The sequence below is a fragment of the Callorhinus ursinus genome, unplaced genomic scaffold (assembly GCF_003265705.2).
Source record: "Callorhinus ursinus isolate GAN/ISIS: 27379988/994484 unplaced genomic scaffold, GSC_fseal_2.0 scaffold75, whole genome shotgun sequence".
Lineage (NCBI taxonomy): Eukaryota > Metazoa > Chordata > Mammalia > Carnivora > Otariidae > Callorhinus > Callorhinus ursinus.
In genome coordinates, this window is record NW_027397137.1 from 2801855 (window position 1) to 2826797 (window position 24943).

The following is a 24943-nucleotide window of genomic DNA, read 5'->3' on the forward strand; positions in this document are numbered from 1 at the left end:
AATAAATAAAATCTTTAAAAAAAAAAAAGAAAGAATGTTAACTGTTTTCTTTGTTTTTGTTTTTTGCCAATCTGTATGACATAGTGTCACAGTTTGATTACTTCTGAGATGATGCAACGTTTTTTAAAAAGATTTATTTATTGCGGAGGGAGAGGGAGAGAGAATCTCAAGCAGACTCCCCACTGAGCTTGGAGCCCATCTCCTGGCTCGATCCCAGGACCCTGAGATCATGAGCTGAGCCAAAACCAAGAGTCGGACACTCAACCCACTGAGCCATCCAGGTGCCCCGAGATGATACAACTTTTGATATGGGGTGTCTGAGCTTTTCTTCTGATGGTGAATTTTTCTACCAATAGCTTATGTACATTTTTCTACCTATCTTTTTTATTGATGTCTATACATTCTTTTTTTTTTAAACGTTTTATTTATTTATTCATGAGAGAAAGAGAGAGAGAGAGGCAGAGGGAGAAGCAGGCTCCCAAGGAGCAGGGAGCCTGATGCGGGACTCGATCCCAGGACCCTGGGATCACGACCTGAGCCAAAGGCAGACGCTTAACCATCTGAGCCACCCAGGCGCCCGATGTCTATACATTCTTAATATTTGATCCATTAATTTGGGGGCTTATGCATCGTGAATAATACCTGCTAATCTCTCGGGATTTCTTCTACTTGTTTTTATTATCTTTCATTTACGTTTTTTTAAATTTAGTGAGATAAAATGTACCAATGTCTTCCTGTGGTTTTACTCTTATTTAAGAAATTTCTCTTCAATCTAAGGAAATAGAGATTTTTTTCTAAAGATACAGTGTACTTCCCCCCCCATTTTCTCATATAATGTGAAGTAGGAATCTAATTTTCTTTTTTTTAATTGTTATGTTAATCAATCACCATACATTACATCATTAGTTTTTGATGTAGTGTTCCATGATTCATTGTTTGTGCATAACACCCAGTGCTCCACGCAGAACGTGCCCTCTTTAATACCCATCACCAGGCTAACCCATCCCCCCACCCCCTCCCCTCTAGAACCCTCAGTTTGTTTCTCAGAGTCCATCGTCTCTCATGGTTCATCTCCCCCTCCGATTTACTCCCCTTCATTCTTCCCCTCCTGCTATCTTCTTCTTTTTTTTTTTTAACATATATTGCATTATTTGTTTCAGAGGTACAGGTCTGTGATTCAACAGTCTTGCACAATTCACAGCGCTCACCATAGCACGTACCCTCCCCAGTGTCTATCACCCAGCCACCCCATCCCTCCCACCCCTCACCACTCCAGCAGCCCTCAGTTTGTTTCCTGAGATTAGGAATTCCTCATATCAGTGAGGTCATGTGATACATGTCTTTCTCTGATTGACTTATTTCGCTCAGCATAACACCCTCCAGTTCCATCCACGTCATTGCAAATGGCAAGATCTCATTCCTTTTGATGGCTGCATAATATTCCATTGTGTATATATACCACTTCTTCTTTATCCATTCATCTGTCATTGGACATCTTGGATCTTTCCACAGTTTGGCTAGTGTGGACATTGCTGCTATAAACATTGGGGTGCACGTACCCCTTCGGATCCCTACATTTGTATCTTTGTGGTAAATACCCAGTAGTGCAATTGCTGGATCGTATGGTAGCTCTATCTTCAACTTTTTGAGGAACCTCCATACTGTTTTCCAGAGTGGTTGCACCAGCTTGCATTCCCACCAACAGTGTAGGAGGGTTCCCCTTTCTCCACATCCCCGCCAACATCTGTCGTTTCCTGACTTGTTCATTTTAGCCATTCTGACTGGTGTGAGGTGGTATCTCATTGAGGTTTTGATTTGGATTTCCCTGATGTCGAGCGATGTTGAGCACTTTTTCATGTGTCTGTTGGCCATTTGGATGTCTTCTTTGGAAAAATGTCTGTTCATGTCTCCTGCCCATTTCTTGATTGGATTCTTTGTTCTTTGGGTGTTGAGTTTGATAAGTTCTTTATAGATTTTGGATACTAGCCCTTTATCTGATATGTCATTTGCAAATATTTTCTCCCATTCTGTCGGTTGTCTTTTGGTTTTGTGGACTGTTTCTTTTGCTGTGCAAAAGCTTTTTATCTTGATGAGGTCCCAATAGTTCATTTTTGCCCTGGCTTCCCTTGCCTTTGGCGATGTTTCTAGGAAGAAGTTGCTGCGGCTGAGGTCGAAGAGGTTGCTGCCTGTGTTCTCCTTTAGGATGTTGATGGACTCCCTGTCTCACGTTTAGGTCTTTCAACCATTTGGAGTCTTATTTTTGTGTGTGGTGTAAGGAAATGGTCCAGTTTCATTCTTCTGCATGTGGCTGTCCAATTTTCCCAACACCATTTGTTGAAGAGACTGTCTTTTTTCCTTTGGACATTCTTTCCTGCTTTGAGTTGACCGTAGAGTTGAGGGTCCATTTCTGGGCTCTCGATTCTGTTCCATTGATCTATGCGTCTGTTTTTGGGCCAGTACCATACTGTCTTGATGATGACAGCTTTGTAATAGAGCTGGAAGTCCGGAATTGTGATGCCACCAGCTTTGCTTTTCTTTTTCAGCATTCCTCTGGCTATTCGGGGTCTTTTCTGGTTCCATACAAATTTTAGGATTATTTGTTCCATTTCTTGGAAAAAAGTGGATGGTATTTTGATGGGGATTGCATTGAATGTGTAGATTGCTCTAGGTGGAATCTAATTTTTATAAGGACATTCAGTTTTCTCAGCATTGTTTATTGAGTATATTATCCCCTCTGTGATATACAGAAAAGACTAAAAATAATGCAATGATGTCCTACATACCCACCATCTAGATTTTTTTTTTAAGATTTTATTTATTTATTTGACAGAGAGCGAGCATAAGCAGAGGGAGAGGGAGAAGCAGGCTCTCCACTCGTTGCGGGACTCGATGCCAGGACCCTGAGATCATGACCTGAGCTGAAGGCAGATGCTTTACCAACTGAGCCACCCAGGCGCCCCCCACCATCTAGATTTGATAATTTTTACATTTTGCCATATATCAGTATATGTGTATATGTAGTTTTTGTTTGAACCGTTTACAAGTAGGTTGCAGGTTTCATGACATTTTGCCCCTAAATATTTCACTCCATAATATTTCATCCATAAATCTCTCTTAAAAAGGACAGGCTCATACATAAATGTAATACCATTATGACACCTAACAATTTAACAATATTTACATTGTATTATGTAATATCTAGGCCGTATTCAGATTTCCTCAGTTACCTCAAAAATGGTTTCCTTAGCTATGGGTTGTTTTTTTTTTTTCTTTTGAAGGCCAATTTTTTGGTAGAATATATCCTATTCAGATTTGTCTGGATTTTTCCTAATAGTATCATTTAACATGTTCATTTAACCTTACATTTATTTCTGTAAACTTGAACTTAGGTCTCGAGGCTTGGTTAGATTCAGGTTAAATTTAATTTTGCAAGATACCTACTAAATTTTAATAACCTCTTTGTCACATACCAAGACCCAGTATGGATCTGGATCTGTTATTTCTGAGCATTCTCTTCTATCCCATTGGTGTGGTTGCGGTCCCTGTGCTGTAACATACGGTTTACTTTCTGTAGTTACAATAAGACTTAATATCTAGCAAGGGCTCAGCTCTTCCCCTTATTCTTCTTTAAATGCTCTTGGCTACTTTTGTCCTTTTATTCAACTTGTCAAGATCTCAGAACTCTATTGGGATTTTGATTGGAATTGCATTGGATTTGCAGATTAAATTGAGAAGAAATCAAGTCTTTATTATATAAGTCTTCTCACCGTGAATGTACTAATTCTCATTTGTTTAGGTCTTCTTTTATGTCCTACAGCAGCTTTGTAGTTTTCTCCAAGAGGGTCTTACACATATGCTTCTTGCTAGATACCTGTTAGCTCTTACTGTTACTATAAGTGAGATTGTTTTAAATTGCATTTTGATTGTTTGGTCTATAGGCATGCAGGGGCTTTTTGTATATTAATCTTATATCCAGCCACCCACCTTGCTGAATTCTTTTAAAAAATAGTTGTTAGAATTGCTTGGGTTTTCTATGAAAGCATTCATACAGTCTGATGCATGCAGCAGGTTTGTGGAATTGCCTTTGGATTCTCAGTTTGCTGAAATTGTTGGGTCTGAATGGAAAAACAGTTTGACATTTTCTACTAATGTTAAACATATTCCTACTCTATGACTCAGCAGCTTCACTCCTAGGTATATGCAGCAGGGAGATGAATGTGTGTGTCCACCCAAAGACTTGACCAGAAGCGGCTTTATTCATAAAATGAACTAAAGTACTACATCACTCAGTAAGTACATTATTACATAAAACCACCATTTTCGTCAAACTAGAAACAGCCCAAAATGTAATGAAGGAGAATGGATAAACAAATTATGACACAGCAATTTTCCTTTTGCTGAAAAATGTACTTTAGGATCTCTCTTAAATTTCATTTTGCCCCAATTTTTGAATCATAGTTTAACCGCGTATGGAATTCTAGGTTGACCATTTTCCCTTAGTGTTTTGAAGGTGATATTTTCAGTGTTTCTGGCCAACATTATTGCTGGCAAAAAAAAAAAAAAACCCCGGTCAGTTTCAGTTGTTGTACCTTCGAGGGTAATCTGTTTGTTTTCTCTGGTTGCTGTTCAGACTTAGGCTACATTTTTCATCTTCTGGAGTTTCACCATGATGTATCTGGATATCAGTTGTTTTTCCTCTTGCTCCAAGACTCATTGTGCTCTCTGAATCTGACAATTCATGTTTTTTATCATCAATCCTAGAGAATTCTAAGCTGTTACCTCCTCCACTCTTGCCTCACACCCATTTTTACTAGTTTCTTCTGGATCTCCTGAGATAAATTTTGAGATTTCTCATTATTTCCTCCACGTCCCTTGACCTTTCATTCATATTTTCCTTTCTTTATCTTTGCTGCTTTCTGTGTAGTTTCTGCAGACACATCTTATATTGCCCTAGTTCTCTCCAGCTGTGTTCAGTCTACCATTTAACCTATTCAGTGAGGTTTTCTTTTTATAAAGATTTTATTTATTCATTTGAGGGAGTGAGAGAGAGAGAGCTCACAAGCATGCATGAGCAGGAAGGAGCAAAGGGGGAGGGAGAAGGAGAGAGAATCTCAGGCCGACTTGATGCTGAGTGCAGAGCCGTATGTGGGCCTCCATCCCACAACCACAAAATCACAACCTGAGCTGAAACCAAGAGTTTAACGCTCAACCGACTGCCCCACCCAGGCACCCCAGCCTATTCAGTGAGTTTTTAATGACATTGCTTGTGTTTTTCATTTCTCGAAATTCCACTTTGTACCCTTTCAAATATACTAGTTTACTTTCCTGTAGTGTCCTGTAATAATTTTGTCATGGCTTGTATTTACTTTGTCTCCATTATTTTCTTTGATTTTTGAAAATGGCCAGATAATGTTCCAGTGATACAGTGCATTATATAGTGCCTCACGCCCTCAGAGGCAATCATGAGTACATAATCCTCTGTTATGTGGATGTTCCGTAATTTATTTAACAATTCCTTACTGATATATTTAAGTTGTTTCCAGTCTCTTGTTACTATAAACAGTGTTGGAATGATACCATTTGTCTGTGTTCATTCACACATATGAAAGTATACCTACCTCAAGGATAGATGACTGGAAGTAGAATTGCCAGGTTAAAGGGTACAAGCATTTGTGATTTTTTTTTTTTTAAGATTTTATTTATTTATTTGAGAGAGAGAGGGAGAGAGCATGAGCCAGGGGGAGCGGAGAAGCAGACTCCTCACTGCGCAGGGATCCCGATGCGGAGCTCGATCCAAGAACCCTGTGATTATGACCTGAGCTGAAGGCAGCTGCTTAAGGACTGAGCCACCCAGGCGCCCCAAGCATTTGTAATCTTGATGGTTATTGTCACATTGCCTTCCAAGGAGGTTGTACTTTTTTATACCTGATTGTACCAGTTCTCTAGCAACGTATACAATGGCCTGACTCCCCAGTCAGCGTCACCAACAAGGTGTTGTCACACTTTTGGGAATTTTGCCGGTCTGATAGGTGGGAATGATGATCTCAGCGTAGTTTTATTTAATTACTTTATATGCGTGAGATTGAGTTTATTTTCATGTGTCTAAGGGCATTTGTTTTTCCTTTTCTGTGAACTGTTTGCTCATATCTTTTCCCTATTATTTTCTATTGGGTTTTTAGTTTTTTATATTGATTTGTAGAAACTCTGTGTAATGGAGTAATTAACCATTTGATGAAAAAAAACTATAATCCATATTTCAGTTCTACATTATTTACAGATTTACTTTGCTGATGATGAATTTTATTATAAAAATGCTTTTATGTGTTTAAATATATCAGTCTTTTGGTTTAAGGCTATTAGGTTTGAAGTCACATTTTAAATGACTTTCTTGGGGCACCTGGGTGGCTCAGTCGGTGAAGCATCTGCCTTTGGCTCAAATCGTGATCCCAGGGTCCTGGGATCGAGGCCCCACGTCTGGCTCCCTGCTCAGCGGGGAGCCTGCTTCTCCCTCTCCCTCTGCCTGCCGCTCTGCCTACTTGTGCTCTCTCTCTCTCTGTCAAATAAATAAAATCTTTTTTAAAAAAAATAGATGTCCTTCTTTATTGAAATTATTTTGTGATCTGTGCAAGTACTTTTAGGTTTGATATACCTTGACGTAGTTTGTATGGATAACCTTTTTTTCCCCCAAGATGACTACCCCATTGTTCCTATAACATTTTTCAAATAATCCACATTTTCTTCACTGATTAGAAATTCCACAATTATCATATGCCAAATTCCAGTAAATATTTGGAAGCTATGTGTTTATCTCTGGACTTTCCATTCTGTTCGATTGATATATCTTACAGCCTTAGTTTCTGTTCATTCTTCTTCTTTATTCAAACCTTCCCTGCTGTTCTTAATTTTACTTTCCGTTGTGAACTTTTAAGTCGGTCTGTTAAAAATATCTTGTTAGTATTTTTGTGAGGTTTTAATCACTATAAACACAGCTATTGTATAATCTCAAGCATTTTGTTCTGTTTTCCTATCATTTATGGAGAGCGGATCTCTTTGTGTTTGGGTCTGCCGACTGTTCTCTCATGGTGGATTTTCTTCTCATTTGGTTTGCAACTTTTTGTTGTGAGCTTATCTTTAGTGGGAATTTTTTTTTTCCCTTTGGAGAGAGTTCAGTGTACCTTGGGTTGTAAAAATGTTGCTATAAAGCAACTTTGCATTTGTTTCTGCTGAGTGTGAGGCGATGAGAACTTTTAGGATTTCTGCACCAAGCTGTGTAAATTTAGATGCCTGCCATGCTTGGGGTGGTGGTTGGGAGACTCTCTCTCTCTCGGGAAGATTCTTTCTTGCCCTCCTTGTGCTATGCTCCTCGGACCCCAGGCAGAGGCAGGCTTCCGGGTTGGCAGAGTTTTCCTGGAGTCCTCCACCAGTGGACCAGGCTCTATTCACCCATCTCTGTGGTGCTGGGGTCAAGTCTCCTGCCCACCCCCCCTCCACCCCCTTCCCCCTGTCCCTGGGCATTGGATCCCCAGTTCTAGGGCCTATTTCTAGGCTCATCTACATATTTAAAAATATGAGTTTATCATCTTTTCTATGTGTTATAGTAGGAGGAAGTTCTACCTTGGTGCCAACTAGCACTTGGCGGAGCCCAAATCTTTGGGAGCCTCCCTTTTCTCTTCATATCTTTTATTTGCTTTCCATAATAATTGGTGTTTGTCAGACAACACTTAGCTAGAGGATTAGGCTTTTCTATAGGGGTTGGGGCAGGGTGGGAAGGAGGGCAGTGAGTGGGAGCTCTTTGAAGACTTTTCCTAGGGAGCTTTCTAAAATACATCATGTCCCACACTGTCCCCTCCTTTTTCAGCCAGGGTGTATCAGAATGGTGGTGGGCGGGAGGGTGATGGTTATTTTGGAAAAAGATGCACAGATGCTTCTCTCATGCTGCCCTGCCTCTCCTCGCCTCACCCCCCAACCCCTACAAAGAGTCACTATTCTAGTCTCAGATCAGAGCCACGTAAATAAGGTTGGTGGCTCCCGTGTGCCATGGGGCTGGCTGACCTGGAGCTTCAGCGGATAGTGTCTCGCATGCCAAGAGCAGATGTTAGAGGCTGGAGCCTGTTCCGCTGCCTCTGTGTTCCCCGGGCCAAGTGTCCTGGAGCTAGGAAGATAATAGAGTGTTAAGAGTGACATCTCTCTCTTAATGTATCCAAAGCTTCTGAAATACCACCCATCTCTTTTTATAGAATAAGACATTTAGCACCCAAGAGCTGTATAGATTTCAGCTTTTACAACTTGAGACTCCTCGTGGTTTGTGGCAGTCATTTCACTGTGAATTTTCCTTGCTGCAGGTTGAAAGTGGATCATCTGGTACATATTCATATTTAAAAATAGGAAAGTTAGCTGTTAAGAGCAGAGTTGCAGAGATAGGCCTCTGCCATCTACTTAGAATCCAATGGAAAGATGCCAAGCCAGGGCCCCCAAAGACATGGATCAGGTAGCCCTCATTCCTCATTTGATAGAAAAGAACACTGAGGACTGGGGGTACGAAGTGGTTTTCATGTGGCTGCAGAGCAAAATGGCCCCGGGCCCAGGACACCAGTCCTGTAGACTCCAGAACACCCTATCAAGTGAACCACAGAACCACCTCTACTCAGACGGCATCTTACTACCAAAGAGTTCGTCCGGGGAGACAGTTCACTTTATTTTGCATACCATAGCAGAAAAGACCCAACCATGATAATTTTTATAGTTGGCAAATTAATATGTCTTCCTTGGGTGCTCATTATCAACTGGGGCCGGATCTTCTAGGAGATAAGACAGAGAAAACATAATTGAAATTTTAACCCAAGACATTGATGAGAAAGATTTAAAATAACAATATATTAACAAGAGATCCTTAGGAAGCACCGACCTTACCCCAAGCACTGTGCTAAAGTACCTTCGGTTAGCTTGGTGAGCCATTCAACAAGACTGACTTGGAGCTGCCGTTACCTTCCCCACTTTACAGATACAGAAACTGAGAGGCAAAGAAGTTAAGTAAATTGGTCACGATGACAGAGCTCATAAGTGGGAACTGGGACTTGAACCCCAGCAGTCGGACCCCAGGGTCCAGGCTCTTCACCAGTGCATAGGATGGCCTCATAAATAATTAATAGTATAAATAAAATAGTATAAAAAATTAAAATCGGGGCACCTGGGTGGCTCAGTCGTTAAGTGTCTGCCTTCGGCTCAGGTCATGATCCCAGGTTCTGGGATCGAGTCCCACATCGGGCTCCCTGCTTGGCAGGAAGCCTGCTTCTCCCTCTCCCACTGCCCCTGCTTGTGTTCCTGCTCTCGCTATCTCTCTGTCAAATAAATAAATAAAATCTTTAAAAAAAAAAATTAAAATCTAGGGCGCCTGGGTGGCTCAGTTGGTTAAGCGACTGCCTTCGGCTCAGGGCATGACCCGGAGTCCCGGGATCGAGTCCCACATCGGGCTCCCTGCTGAGCAGGGAGTCTGCTTCTCCCTCTGACCCTCTTCCCTCTCGTGCTCTCTCTCTCCCATTCTCTCTCTCTCAAATAAATAAATAAAATCTTAAAAAAAAATTAAAATCTATTCCATGATCATAGAATTAGTAGCATATGTAAATAAGTGTACAAATCATCCACGGAATGGCATTCCTAGAAAATAGCTTCCAGTAATAATTTTAAATCACCTTCCCTTTAATTTTTTATTTCATTTTAATTTTTAAGAATTTTTTTAAATTAAAATATGTATATTTGTTTCAGGGGTACAGGTCTGTGATTCATCAGTCTTACACAATTCACAGCGCTCACCGTAGCACATACCCTCCCCAGTGCCCATCGCCCAGCCACCCCAGCCCGCCCACCCCCCTCCCCTCCAGCAACCTTCAGTTTGTTTCCTGAGATTAAGGAGTCTCTTATGGTTTGTGTCCCTCTCTGGTTTTGTCTTGTTTCATTTTTCCCTCCCTTCCCCTATGATCCTGTCTTGTTTATCAAATTCCTCGTATCAGTGAGATCATATGATATTTGTCTTTCTCAGACTGACTTACTTAGCTTAGCATAATACCCTCTAGTTCCATCCACATCGTTGCAAATGGCAAGATTTCATATTTTTTATGGCTGCATAATATTCCATTCCATATAAAACACCACATCTTCTTTATCCATTCATCTGTTGATGGACATTTGGGCTCTTTCCGTACGTTGGCTATTGTGGACATTGCTACCATAAACATTCGGGTGCAGGTGCCCCTTCGGATCGCTCCATTTGTATCTTTGGAGTAAATACCCAGTAGTGCAATTTGCTGGATCGTATGGTAGCTCTATTTTCGACTGTTTGAGGAACCTCCATACTGTTTTCCAGAGGGGCTGCACCAGCTTGCATTCCCACCAACAGTGTAGGAGGGTTCCCCTTTCTCCACATCCCCGCCAACATCTGTCGTTTCCTGACTTGTTCGTTTTAGCCATTCTGACGGGTGTGAGGTGGTATATCTCATTGAGGTTTTGATTTGGATTTCCCTGATGCCGAGCGATGTTGAGCACTTTTTCATGTGTCTGTTGGCCATTTGGATGTCTTCTTTGGAAAAATGTCTGTTCAAGTCCTATGCCCCTTTCTTGACTGGATTACTTGTTCTCTGGATGTTGAGTTTAAGAACTTCTTTATAGATTTTGGATACTAGCCCTTTATCTGATATGTCATTTGCAAATATTTTCTCCCATTCTGTCGGTTGTCTTTTGGTTTTGTGGACTGTTTCTTTTGCTGTGCAAAAAAGCTTTTTATCTTGATGTAGTCCCAGTAGTTCATTTTTGCCCTTGCTTCCTGTGCCTTTGGCAATGTTTCTAGGAAGAAGTTGCTGTGGCTGAGGTCGAAGAGGTTGCTGCCTGTGTTCTCCTTTAGGATTTTGATGGACTCCTGTCTCACATTTAGGTCTTTCAACCATTTGGAGTCTATTTTTGTGTGTGGTGTAAGGAAATGGTCCAGTTTCATTCTTCTGCGTGTGGCTGTCCAATTTTCCCAACACCATTTGTTGAAGAGACTGTCTTTTTTCAATTGGACATTCTTTCCTGCTTTGTTGAAGATTAGTAGACCACGGCATTGAGGGTCCATTTCTGGGCTCTCGATTCTGTTCCATTGATCTATGTGTCTGTTTTTGTGCCAGTATTATACTGTCTTGATGACTACAGCTTTGTAAGAGAGCTTGAAGTCTGACATTGTGATGCCACCAGCTTTTGTTTTTCTTTTTCAACATTTCTCTGGCTATTTGGGGTCTTTTCTGGTTCCATACAAATTTTAGAATTATTTGTTCCATTTCTTTGAAAAAGTGGATGGTATTTTGATAGAGATTGCATTAAATGTGGAGATTGCTCTAGGTAGCATTGACATTTTCACAATATTTCATCTTCTAATCCATGAGCATGGAACATTTTTCCATTTCTTTGTGTCTTCCTCGATTTCTTTCATGAGTATCTTACAGTTTTCCAAGTACAGATCCTTTGCCTCCTCGGTTAGATTTATTCCTAGGTATCTTATGGTTTTGGGTGCAATTGTAAATGGGCTCGACTCCTTAATTTCTCTTTCTTCTGTCTTGTTTGTGGTGTATAGAAATGCAACTGATTTCTGTGCATTGATTTTATATCCTGCCACTTTACTGAATTCTTGTATGAGTTCTAGCAGTTTTGGGGTGGAGTCTTTTGGGTTTTCCACATACAAAGTATCATATCACCTGCAAAAAGTGAGTTTCACTTCTTCTTTGCCGATTCAGATGCCCTTTATTTCTTTTTGTTGTCTGATTGCTGTGGCCAGGGCTTTTAGTACTATGTTGAATAGCAGTAGTGATAGTGGACATCCCTGCTGCATTCCTGACCTTAGGGGGAAAGCTCTCAGTTTTCCCCCATTGAGAATGATATTTGCTGTGGGTTTTTCATAGATGGCTTTTTTGATATTGAGGTATGTACCCTCTATCCCTACACTGTGAAGAGTTTTAATTGAGAAAGGATGCTGTACTTTGTCAAATGCTTTTTCTGCATCTATTGAGAGGATCATAAGGTTCTTGTTCTTTCTTTTCTTAATGTATTGTATCACGTTGATTGATTTGCGATGTTGAACCAACCTTGCAGCCCAGGGATAAATCCCACTTGGTCATGGTGAATAATCCTTTTAATGTACTGTTGGATCCTATTAGCTAGTATTTTGGTGAGAATTTTTGCATCCATGTTCATCAGGGATATTGGTCTGTAATTCTCATTCTGATGGGGTCTTTGGTTTTGGGATCAGGTAATGCTGGCCTCGTAAAATGAGTCAGGAAGTTTTCCTTCCATTTCTGTTTTTTTGGAACAGTTTGAGAAGAATAGGTATTCTTCTTTAAATGTTTGGTAGAAATCCCCTGGGAAGCCATGTGGCCCTGGGCTCTTGTTTTTTGGGAGATTTTTGGTTATTGCTTCAATTTCCTTACTGGTTATGGGTCTGTTCGGGTTTTCTATTTCTTCCTGATTCAGTTTTGGTAGTTTATATGTCTCTAGGAATGCATCCATTTCTTCCACGTTGTCTAATTTGCTGGCATATAGTTGCTCATAATATCTTTTAAAAATTGTTTGTATTTCTTTGGTGTTGGTTGTGATCTCTCCTCTTTCATTCATGATTTTTATTGATTTGGGTCTTTTCTCTCTCTTTTTTTTTTTTTTTTTTTTTGATAGGGCTGGCCTGGGGTTTGTAAGTCTTACTCATTCTTTCAGTGAACCAGCTCATCGTTTCGTTGATCTGTTCTACTGTTCTTTTGGTCTCTATTTCATTGATTTCTACTCTGATCTTTATTATTTCTCTTCTGCTGGGTTTAGGCTTTATTTGCTGTTCTTTCTCCAGCTCCTTTAGTTTGTAGGGTTAGGTTGTGTATTTGAGACCTTTCTTGTTTCTTGAGAAAGGCTTGTATTGCTATATACTTTCCTCTTAGGACTGCCTTTGCTGCATCCCAAAGATTTTGAACAGTTGTGTTTTCATTTTCATTTGTTTCTGTGAATTTTTTAAATTCTTCTTTAATTTCCTGGCTGATTCATTCATTCTTTAGTAGGATGCTCTTTAGCCTCCATGTATTTGAGTTCTTTCCCACTTTCCTGTTGTGACTGAGTTCTAGTTTCAAAGCATTGTGGTCTGAAAATATGCAGGGAATGATCCCAATCTTTTGGTACCAGTTGAGACCTGGATTTATGATCCAGGATGTGCTCTATTCTGTAGAATGTTCCATGAGCACTAGAGAAGAATGTGTATTCCGTTGCTTTGTGATGGAATGTTCTGAATATATCTGTCAAGTCCATCTGGTCCAGTGTGTCATTTAAAGCCTGTATATTCTTTTTTTTTATTTTTTTATTATGTTAATCACCATACATTACATCATTAGTTTTTGATATAGTGTTCCATGATTCATTGTTTGTGTATAACACCCAGTGCTCCACGCAGAACATGCCCTCTTTAATACCCATCACCAGGCTAACCCATCCCCCCACCTCCTCCCCTCTAGAACCCTCAGTTTGTTTTTCAGAGTCCATCATCTCTCATGGTTCGTCTCCCCCTCCGATTTACCCCCCTTCATTCTTCCCCTCCTGCTATCTTCTTCTTTTTTTTTTTTTCTTAACATATATTGTATTATTTGTTTCAGAGGTACAGATCTGTGATTCAACAGTCTTGCACAATTCACAGCTAAAGCCTGTATATTCTTGTTGATCTTTTACTTAGATGATCTTTCCATTTCAGTGAGGGGGGTGTTAAAGTCCCCCACTATTATTGTATTGTTGTCGATGTGTTTCTTTGCTTTTGTTATTAATTGCCTTATATACTTGGCTGCTCCCATGTTAGGGGCATAGATATTTACAATTGTTAGATCGTCTTGTTGGATAGACCCTTTAAGTAGGATGTAGTGTCCTTCCTCATCTCTTATTACAGTCTTTGATTTAAAATCTAATTTGTCTGGTAGAAGGATTGCCACCCCAGCTTTCTTTTGATGTCCATTAGCATGGTAAATTGTTTTTGACCCCCACACTTTCAATCTGGAGGTGTCTTTGTGTCTAAAATGAGCCTCTTGTAGATAGCACTTCGATGGGTCTTGTTTTTTATCCAATATGATAGCCTGTGTCTTTTGACTGGGGCATTTAGCTCATTTATATTCAGAGTAACTACTGAAAGATACGAATTTAGTGCCATTGTATTGCCTGTAAGGCGACTGTTACTGTATATTGTCTCTGTTCCTTTCTGGTCTATGTTACTTTTAGGCTCTCTCTTTGCTTAGAGGACCCTTTTCAATATTTCTTGTAGGGCTGGTTTGGTGTTTGCAAATTCTTTTAGTTTTTGTTTGTCCTGGAAGCTTTTTATCTCTCCTTCTATTTTCAGTGACAGCCTCGCTGGATATAGTATTCTTGCATATTTTTCTCGTTTAGTGCTCTGAAGATATCATGCCAGTCCTTTCTGGCCTGCCAGGTCTCTGGATAGGTCTTCTGCCAGTCTAATGTTTCTCCCATTGTGGGTTACAGACCTCTTGTCCCAAGCTGTTTTCAGAATTTTCCCTTTGTCTCTGAGACTCGTAAGTTTTACTATTAGATGTCGGGGTGTTGACCTATTTTTATTGATTTTGAGGGGGGTTCTCTGTGCCTCCTCGATTTTGATGCCTATTTCCTTCCCCACATTAGGGAAGTTCTCCGCTATAATTTGCTCCAGTATACCTTCTGCCCCCCTCTCTCTGTCCTATTCTTCTGGGATCCCATTTATTCTAATAGTGTTTTGTCTTATGGCATCACTTATCTCTCGAATTCTCCTGTTGTGATCCAGTAGTTTTTTTTTTTCTCTTTTTCTCAGCTTCTTTATTCTCCATCATTTGGTCTTCTCTATCACTAGTTCTCTCTTCTGCCTCATTTATCCTAGCAGTTAGAGCCTCCATTTTTTATTGCACCTCATTAATAGCCTTTTTTATTTCAACTTGGTTAGATTTTAGTTCTTTTATTTCTCCAGAAAGGGATTCTCTAATATCTTCTATGCTTTTTTCAAGCCCAGCTAGTATCTTTATAATCGTGTTTCTTAACTCTAGTTCCAACATTTACTAACGTCTGTATTGATTAGGTCCTTGGCAGTCAGTACTGCCTCTTGTTTTTTTAGTTTAGTTTTGTTTTCTGAGGTGAGTTTTTCCATCTTGTCATTTTGTTCAGAGAAGAATAGATGAATGAGAGAACGAAACGCTAAAAGGGTAACAGTGATCCCAGAAAAATATACACTAAACAAATGAGAAGAGACCCAAAACCAGGGGGAAAAGAAAGAGAAAAAAAAAAAAAAGAGGAATATGGTCAGGCTGCTGAAGAGAACAGAGCCACACACTAGATTTTGGGTGTATTTTGGTCTATTAGAAGAAACTGCCTCCCAAAATCTTAAAGAAAGAAAAACTTATATACAAAAATAAGGGTAAATACGATGAAGGGATGGAATACGACTGTAAAGATGTAAATTAAAAAATATTTTAAAAAAGAAATTGATAAGATAAGTTGGTGGAAAAAAGAATGAAAAAAATTTAAAAAGGAGAATGTGATCAGGCCCGAGACTAGGACAATGTCATACACTAGATTTAGGGTATGTTTTGGTCTGTTAGAAGAAACTGTATCCCAAAATTTTAAAGAAAGAAAAACTTACATATAGACAAAAAATAAGGTTAACTATAATGAAGGGATAGAATATGACTCTAAAAATGAAAATTAAAAAAGATTTTAAAGGAATTGATAAGATGTTGGTTGAAAAGGGAAAAAGAAATTCAAAAAAATAGAAAAAAGAAAAAGTAAAGAAAATTTAAAAAATTAACTTTGCAAGACTAAAGAATCATGGTAAAAAAGCCATGAATTCTATGTGCAGTATTCCCCTAGCGCTGGAGTTCTCCCGTTCTCCTTGATCGGTAAACTTGGTCTTGGCTTGCTGGCTGTTCGTGCTGATCTTCTGGGGGAGGGGCCTGTTGCCGTGGTTCCCAAATGTCTTTGCCGGAGGCTGAATTGCCCCGCCCTTGTCGGTCCGGGCTAAGGAAGCCGCTCAGGTTTGATCTCAGGAGCTTTTGTTCCCTGCAAGCTCTCTGTACAGCTTTGGAGGACCAGGGCAGAAATGGTGGCCTCCCAATCTCCACCCGGAGGAGCTGAGAACTCGGGGTCCCGCTCCTCAGTGCGCCCACGGAGAAAAGCAGTCCCTCCCGTGTCCCCGGTCTCCGGCCGCACTCTGTGCTCACCCGGCCTGTGACCGAGCGTTTCTATCTCTGGCACCCGACCCCGTGTGGAGTCTCCAAACCCAGCAGATCCCTGCGGTGGGCTCCCGCAGCGCTCCTCCCGGGGGAGGAAGGGGAGTCTCCCCAGCTCTGCCGCTTGTTGGGTCCCTGCTGGAGGAGCAGTGGCCCGACTGGCCCGCGGATCACAGTTTATGGCCACCCCGAGCTGAGAGCCCGCGCCTCGGCTCCGTCTCTGCAGCCGGCTTCCCTGCTCTGATACCTGGGAGCTCTGGCGCACTCAGGCACCCCCGGTCTTTCTGTGACCCCGAGGGTCCTGAGACCACACTTTCCCGCGAGGGTTCCACCCCCCGCTTAGTCACTGGAGCGACGTCCCTCCGCGGAGCCGACTTCTAAAAGTTCCGATTTTGTGCCCCCCGGCTCTAGCACTTGCCAGAAGCGGCCAACGGAGGCCCCCTTCCCCGCCGTCTATCCTCCCGAATATCGCCTCAGATTCACTTCTCCGCACGTCCTACCTTCCAGAAAGTGGTCGCTTTTCTGTTCAGAGAGTTGCTGCTATTCTTTTCTTCGATCTCCTGTTGAGTTCGTAGGTGTTCAGAATGGTTTGATCCCTATGCAGCTGAATTCCTGAGACCAGTCGAAATCCAGGTCTCCTCCGCTGCCATCTTGCTCCGCTCCCTCCTTTAATTTTTTTAAAAAGTTTATTTAAGTCATGTTTGCACCCAACGTGTGGACTCAAACTCAGGACCCCGAGATCAAGAGTTGCACGTTCCCCCAGCCCATGCCCCTCCTTCCAATGTGAAGTAGCTATTTATAAAATGTGAGGACACAGTTGTTTCCAGATAATACATTTTGACTGGCAACCTTAAATTGCTGCTGTTTTTCAATCACTAAAAATTTTTTTTTTTCCAAATGTAAAAGTAATACGTGTACATTGAAGACAATTTGATTTTGGTGAGGGTTTTGATATATTTGCATTGTATTTGTGTACGTATGAAAAAATGAATACAAACTTGAGTGTTGAACAATGCTAGGATTAACCCCCATGTACCTAACAGAGCTGGACTTAGGTTCGTTTTTCTTTTTCTTTCTTTTTCTTTTTTTTTCTTCTTTTCCCCCATTTTTCTTTTTCAGCCTAAAGGCAATCCTATCATGTGTTGCTCGTTGACATACTTTCTTGACTACCTCGTTCTTTTTGACTTTTTTTTTAACAGCTTTATTGGGCTATAATTGGTATAAAGTTTACAGTTTGTGTTACGGTTGACCAGTTTGCTGAAGTTTTACATATGTATGGGACTCGGAAAAACTCCGGTCCCCTCCCGTGGCTTTGGTGCCACGCCCGCAGCACAGACCACTCTCTGTTCCTGACTTCTAACTGAATTCCACTGCAGTCAGAAAACATAGTATCAACTGAATTCTTTTCCAGATTTCTAGAGATTTCTTCTTATGGCCCAGGATGTGGTCTGTATTGGTAAATATGTTCTTGAAAACAATGTATATTCTGCTGTGTGGGTGGAACATTCTGCACTTGGCCATTAGGTCACGCTGGTCTCTGCCCTCGCTTCATTCCTGCCCACTTGCTCGCTACTGAGCAGAATAGGGCTGTTGACATCTCTGTGTTTGTGGGTTTCTGTAAACTTCTGGAGCTTCATCATGGTCGTTTCTTCCTTTTCGAACTCTTATTAGTCGCATAAATGTTTAGCATTGCTTTGTCCTGTGTGTGCATTGAACCTTTACCATTATGAAATGACCATTGCCACCCCTGGTAATCCTGTTTGCTTTGAGTCTGTTGTAGCATCTGATGGTGAATATAGCCACTCTGCATTTCTTCTTCTTTTTTTTAAACCAAAGTTTAGTTGCTTTTTTTAAGGATTTTTAAAAATTTTATTTATTTAACAGAGAGAGAGATCACGAGCAGCGGGAGGGTCAGAGGAAGAAGCAGACTCTCCGCTGAGCAGGGAGCCCAATATGGGGCTCGATCCTAGGACCCCGGGATCATGACCTGAGCTGAAGGCAGATACCCAACTGACTGAGCCACCCAGCTGCCCCACTCTCTCTGCATTACTTTTGATTAGCATTAGCTTGACACATCTTTCCACCCTGTGACATTTAAGGGATTTGAGGTTTTTTTTTTCTTAAGATTTTATTTATTTATTTGGCAGTGAGGGACACAGCGAGAGAGGGAACACAAGCAGGGGGAGTGTGAGTGGGAGAAGCAGGCTTTCCGCTGAGCAGGGAGCCCGACGCGGGGCTCGATCCCAGGACCCTGGGATCATGACCCGAGCCGAAGGCAGACGCTTAACAACTGAGCCACCCAGGCGCCCCTTGAGTATTTATATTTAAAGGGGGCTTCTCGTGGGTAGCAAATAGGTCTTGCTTTTTATCTAATTCGACAAGCTCTGCTTTGTCTCCTGGGTGTTCAGACCAGAGATTGGCAGATAACAACCCGCAGGCCAAATCTGGCCTGTCGTTTTTTTGTACGGCCTGTAAAAACGGTTTTACATTTTTAAAGGGGTGTGAATAAAAAAAATCCGAAAAGAATGTGACAGAAATCCTCCGTGGCCCAAAAAGTCCTGACACATTTACTTTCTGATCGTTTTCCAGAAAATTTTGCTGACCCCCGGTGTAGATTCTGTTTAATGTGATGATTCATAAGGTGGTGGTTTCATCTACCATGTGGCCCCGTGTTTTCTCTTTGTCTCTTCTGTTCTTTTCCCTCTTTTCTGCCTTCTTTTGGATTATTTTTATTTCTCTTCATCGCAGCTCGTGTCTTAGCTCCAGCTCTGTGTCGGCATAGCGGTTGCTATAGGGTTTATAGGATGCACCTGATAAACACAGTAGAAGTTCCTTCTGTCGCCCCTCGCGACCTTGTTGGCATGCATTTGACTTACACGTGTTATAAACCACCCACATCACCGGTGTCATTTTTGCTTTCATCCAGTTATCTTCTACGTATTTAAAGTGAAAAGTGCAGATGTGATCGTTTCCTTGGTTGTTACCATGTCTGGTGCTCATCTCTCCTTTTTGTAGGTCCTGGTTTCCGTCTGACATCACTGATCTTCTGCTTGAAGGGCTTCTGTTAATGTAATATTAGTGCAAATGGACTGTGATGATGTCTTTCTTTTCTTCAGCTTCGTTGAGGTATAACTGACACATAAAAGCTACATACTTTTAAGGTATAAGGTATACAAATATGAGGTTTTGTTATATACGTGTAAAATCACCACCCACTAATATCCATCAGCTCCTGTGGATACCGGTGTCTTTCCCTTCCTTCCCTTTCTTTTCTTTTCTTTTCTTTTCTTTTTTCTCTTTCTCTCTCTCTCTCTCTCTCTCTCTCTCTCTCTCTCTCTCTCTCAAGATCTACCCCCACTATTCTGTTCTCTGCTGCTGAGTTGGACTATTTTAGATTCCATGTATAATTGAGACCCTGCAGAGTTTGTCTCTCCGTCTGGCTTATTTCACTTGGTACCCTGTCCTCCAGGTTTATCCATGTGGTCACAAAAGGCAGGATCTCCTTTTCTAAGGCTGGATAATACTCTAGTGTTCGTGTCTCTTGTGATAAATTCTTCCAACTTGTGTATGTCTGAAAACATCCCTTATCTTCACTTTGAAGGATACTCCTGCTGGGTACAGGATTCTGGGTTGACCAGGTTTTCCTTTCCAGCACTCCACAGTCTTACTGCTTGTGTTATTTCTGAGATGAAATTAGCTATAATTCTTCTTGTTCCTTCGTACAGATTATTTTGTTTTGCTTTTATTCTCTATGCTTTTATGATTCTGTCGCTGGTTTTCAGCAGTTCACTGGTGTAATCTACTTCGTCTTCCTTGTGCTTGGGATCTCTGAGCCTCTTGGATCTGTGAGCTTACAGTTGCCCTCAAATTTGGAAAGGTTTTGGTGATTATTTCTTCAGATGCTTTCTGCCTCCCATCCCTCCTTATTGGGGTCCTCTGACAATATGGATATTGAGTTTCTTAGTGTGTTCCCGCGGTTTACTGACGTTCTCCCTTTATGTTTCCAGGATTTTGTTCTGTGTTTCACGGATCGTTTCTACAATGTTTTCAAGTTCACTTAGTCGTTTTTTTTTTTTTCCCTCCTGCAGATATATATTCTATTAATACCATGAAGTGTATTTCTTGTCCCACATCCTGCAGTTTTTATCTCTAGAAATTTGACTTAAGTCTTGATTATAGCTTCTGTGTCTCTAATTAACACATCTGACATTATTAGAGTTCCTGTGTCTCTGCTTCGCACGTCTGGTATTCCCTCCAGAGTCCCAAGTGGAATGCAGTTACAGTAACGGTCTTCATAGCCTGTCTGCTAATACTACCATCTGTGTCATTTCTCACCAAGCTTCAGATGATTGATTTTCCCCCCTGGGATGAATTGTGTTTTTCTGTTTCTGTGTGAATTATGAATTGTGTTTTCCTGCTTCTTTGCACACTTGTACATTTTTTATTGGACACCAGACATTGTGAACTTCACCTTGTTGGGTGCTTGGGACATTACAATTGACAAGAAATATGTATTTGGTATTTGTCTCCATTTCTGGCACAGAGCTCCTGAAACTTTCAGAATTTCCTAAGCGATAAGATATCTTTTGTTATGTTAATAAGGTGACTTTGGAAAGCATCCTAGGGTAGGGCTGCTGGCCTGTGATTATTGTTGAAACTTTCGGTCCTGCCGCCTGACCTCCAGGGAGTGAGAGCCACTGGAGGTTGAAGCAGTTCCGTCTGTGCAATGAAACCACCATAAAAACCTAAAAGGAGAGGCTTTGGAGTGCTTCCAGGCTGGTGAACACAGGGGACTGTGGGGAGAGTGGCCCTTGGAGGGCACGGAAGCTCCGCACTCTTCCATGGCCCTCTCCCTGGGCATCACTGACATCTGGCTGTTCCTGAGTTACATTCTTCTAAAAAATATACATACATACATATATACATACATACATATTTATTTATTTGTCAGAAAGCATGAGCAGGAGGAGGGGCAGAGGGAGAGGGAGCAGCAGACTCCCCGCTGAGCAGGGAGCCCGACACAGGGCTCGATCCCAGGACCCTGAGATCATAACCCGAGCTGAAGGCAGATGCTGAACCAACTGAGACACCCAGGCGCCCCCTGAGTTATATTCTTTTATAATAAACCAGGAATCTAGTAAGTAAGCTGTTTCTCTTAGTTCCATGAGCCGCTCTAGCAAATTAATCAAGCTCAGGGTGGGGGGTGGTTGGTCCCTCCGATCTGTAGCCAGTGGGTCAGAAGCACAGGTGACGACAGCCTGGGCTTGTAACTCACATCAGAAGTAGTGGGGGAGGGGGACAGGCTTATAGGACTGAGCCCTTAACCTGTGGGATCTGATGCTGTTTCTGGGTAGATAGTGTCAGAAGTTGGTTGAATTCCTGGACATCCTGCTGGTGTGTGAGAATTGCCTGTTGGTAATTTAACCCCCAACACGTTGAAATTGGGTCCAGGTACCGGAAAGGGTGCTGAATACTTTTGTCTTCTTGCAGGCATTCTTGACATGTGTCCTGGGTCACGTTTAAGTTACTTAGAGTCCTGTCTCGTCTTGCTCTGAAGCTTCTTTAGATGAGATCAGAGCAATGTGCAGTGTGTGGTTCCTTTCCTCTGGGACGGACGAGAGACCCTTAGGACTCTAACTGATGCCCTTTGAATTGGGCTTGGGTTTTTGGCCTTTTTTTTCTTTTGTCACTCTGAGAAACAGCAAACAGGAAGCAGTTGGCAGTAGGTACTGTTCTCAGCCCTGCCTGGGAGCTCCGAGCTCTGTTCTTTCCAATCCTTTCAAGTGGTCCTTTGACCAGCCTTCGTTCAATTTTGGTCAGCACTCAGCTGAAGGCTCAGGGGAGGCCCTCCAGAGATGCATGGAATTTCTATCTAAAGCCACCTCCTGCCCTACTTTGTGCTTTCAGACTCCAGGAGCCCCAGCCCTGTCCCCAGCCCTGCCCTGCCTCCCAGCCCAGCAGGCTGCCCACCTCTGCCTGTGTCCCCCACCCTGCACCACAACCCAGAAACGTTCTCAAGGCAGCTGTTGGGCTCCCTTCATTTTGCCATCTTGCCATCTCTCGGGACTTCTCACTCCTTGCTCAGTTAGCAGTATCTTCAGAGCCTTTGTTTCTTCATGTATTTTGCCCAATATTTTAGTTGTTTCAGGCCGCGGGGTAAAATCTGGCCCCTCTTACTCCATCTTGTCTGGAAGTAGAGATGGTTTCCGGTGATTTTCATTGCCTCCTGTCACGCTGCACGGTGGTTTTGGTGTCTTTGCACTAAGCACGCCTTACCCACATTGATGTATGTGTTAAAGCTTCTCTTTTCGTGAAGCAAGTAAGTTTTTAAGAAGATAAATGACCTGTGGAAAGGCATTTGCCACTTAAGATTCTACCATATAAAGGATTCTTACAAATCAGGAGAAATATATTTATATTATACAAATATAAATGGCCAATGAGTGTGTGTGTGTGTGTGTGTGTGTGTGTGTTTTTAAAGGTTTTATTTATTTATTTGAAAGACACAGCGAGAGAGGGAACAAAGGCAGGGGGAGTGTGAGAGGGAGAAGCAGGCTTCCCACTGAGCAGCAGGGAGCCCGACGCGGGGCTCAATCCCAGGACCCCGGGATCATGACCTGAGCCGAAGGCAGACGCTTATCGACTGAGCCACCCAGGCGCCCTGTGTGTTTTAAATGGTGGCTTCAGCCGTGGGCATTTTGGGCCCTAGATGAACAAAAGGCCAGCCTCCCTCTGCTTCTGGGTGTTTGCAGGCTCTTGTGCATTGCTGGACTCTTCGAGGCCACGTTAGAAGCAGCCATGAATCCACACAAACAGAAACCACATTAGCAAGGAAATTTTTCTAACCGAATGTTTTTTCCCTCATTTTAAACCATTCTGATAAGGCCATTGTTCTGTTATTTTTACTTTTTCTTGACTCAATTAAAAAAAAAAAAGGATGTTACTTGGCAGGCGTTAGGGTCTTGAGGCTTTAGTTACAGAGAAATGAAATGCAGAGCAACGTTGTTTTTTCGTGCCTAAATGTTCATTATGGTAATTAAACATGGGTGAGGTAGGTAACAAGGCCTTTTTCATTTTCCAAGTGAAACGTAAAATGCCAGATAAATTCTCTACTTCTGAAAAGGGCAGATACGTTTGATGTAGAGAAATGAAATACTGGTCATCCCCAAACCTGCTTTCAGAAATCCTCGCAGCCTCCTCCCCTGGAAGAGCATTACCCCAGTGTCCACTGGCACAGGTCTCTAGGTGAATCGTCACTGTGTGTCCCTTTGTTCCTGGGCAGGCTGTGAATTCCATGTCGCCCTCACGTACCATTCCTGATTCCGGGGCCTCCCTACACTGTAGGTGGGACGCGGGACGAGCGTAGGGCGGGGAAGAATCTCTGGGTCTGACCGGGTGGTCTTGGAGCCCATTCAGAGTGGGTGTCGGGGTGGTAGGAGGACAGTCACCAGAGAGCATGAAGTCAGGTTGACTACGCCGGGGCCATCCCGTGACTCGGGCAGGCTCTTCCGAGCTCCTGGCCACAGGTCCCACTGCGCTCCCTACCTCCCCTGCCCCTCCCAGCGAACCCACACAGCTGTCCTCATCAGGCCCGGAGCTCCACACTCTCACCCGCAGGGCTCTGCAGCCTTGACCTCCCCAGAGCACCTGATGCTTCTGCACGGGCCCTTCAGCATTGCACGTTGCTCTCCACCACGTAGGTTCAGCACCTGCAGTCCTTGAAACGTGGGGTGCCGGGGGGGGGGGGGGGGGGGGGGCAGGGACTGGACCGTCTGAAGGTGCACTGCCACAGAGCGCGCCGCCCCCCTTGGTGCCCGCCCCGTGAGGCCATGGTGTGTGTCATAAGGCAAATGTTCTCTCTTTTCCTGACGGTATAGACAGACTGCTCATTTCATAGCTGTGGATTTTCCCCCTTCTCTCTCCTCAGAAATTGCAGGTGCTCCGGTGTCTGAAATCTCTGGGCCTTTCTCAACAGACGACATAGCCAGCAACTGCGTCCCCGCCCTGCCTTTGAATGAGCCCATTCTGTGGATCGTCTCTTACACGCTCATGAGCGTGTGTGGAATCATCCTCCTCACCCTGATCATCCTGTTGATGCTTCCCTTTCGGTGTCGGCACCTGCCCCGCGATCCCGAGGTTGTCAATGACGAGTCCTCTCTCGTCCGGCACCGCTGGAAATGAAGAGCAGAGCCCAGACTCGAGCGACCTTGAACTCTCTGTGACGAGAGTTACGTTTCAGGTGGAGCAGGCGGGGTCATCAGGCAGGGTTGCTCCCTGTGTCCGCTAGTCTTACATCTGTTCTGCTCCCAGATGCCTTCCAGATTTCACTGTATTTTGATTCTTGATTTTAAAGCTTCCTTCTTCTCCCTCACTTCCAAGAAAAATTATAATAAAAAACACCTCATTCTAAACGAAAACAGAGTGAATTGGGCTTCAGGCTTTCTGTGACTGGTTATGCCAAACTGTCAAGGTGTGCCACCAAAAGAAAGGCAAGCTTCTCGTTAGTTCTCCTCTTCCTCCCGTCTCTGGAGAAATGAGTACATATGGTTCGTAACTCCTCTTAGCTAATGGGAAGCTTTTCATACTAATTGCATTTAAGGGTGTTTTGCACCAGGCCTCGGCCTGGGCCCAAGAGGCTTGCAATATGGTGGCAGGAGAACCAGCCTGGGGCCTGACGATCTCACCGTCCTGCCTGCTTC

At 42.7% G+C, this 24943-nt stretch overlaps 1 protein-coding gene across 1 annotated transcript in view; it reads left to right on the forward strand.

The window, feature by feature from the left end:
- BACE2 (beta-secretase 2) overlaps window positions 1-24661 on the forward strand; it is a 90668-nt gene extending 66007 nt beyond the window's left edge. The window contains exon 9 of the mRNA XM_025863457.2: window positions 24172-24661. Coding sequence (XP_025719242.1) covers window positions 24172-24425 — 254 coding nt within the window. The 3' untranslated portion in view covers window positions 24426-24661. The remainder of the gene's footprint in view (window positions 1-24171) is intronic.
- Window positions 24662-24943: the final 282 nt, after the last annotated feature.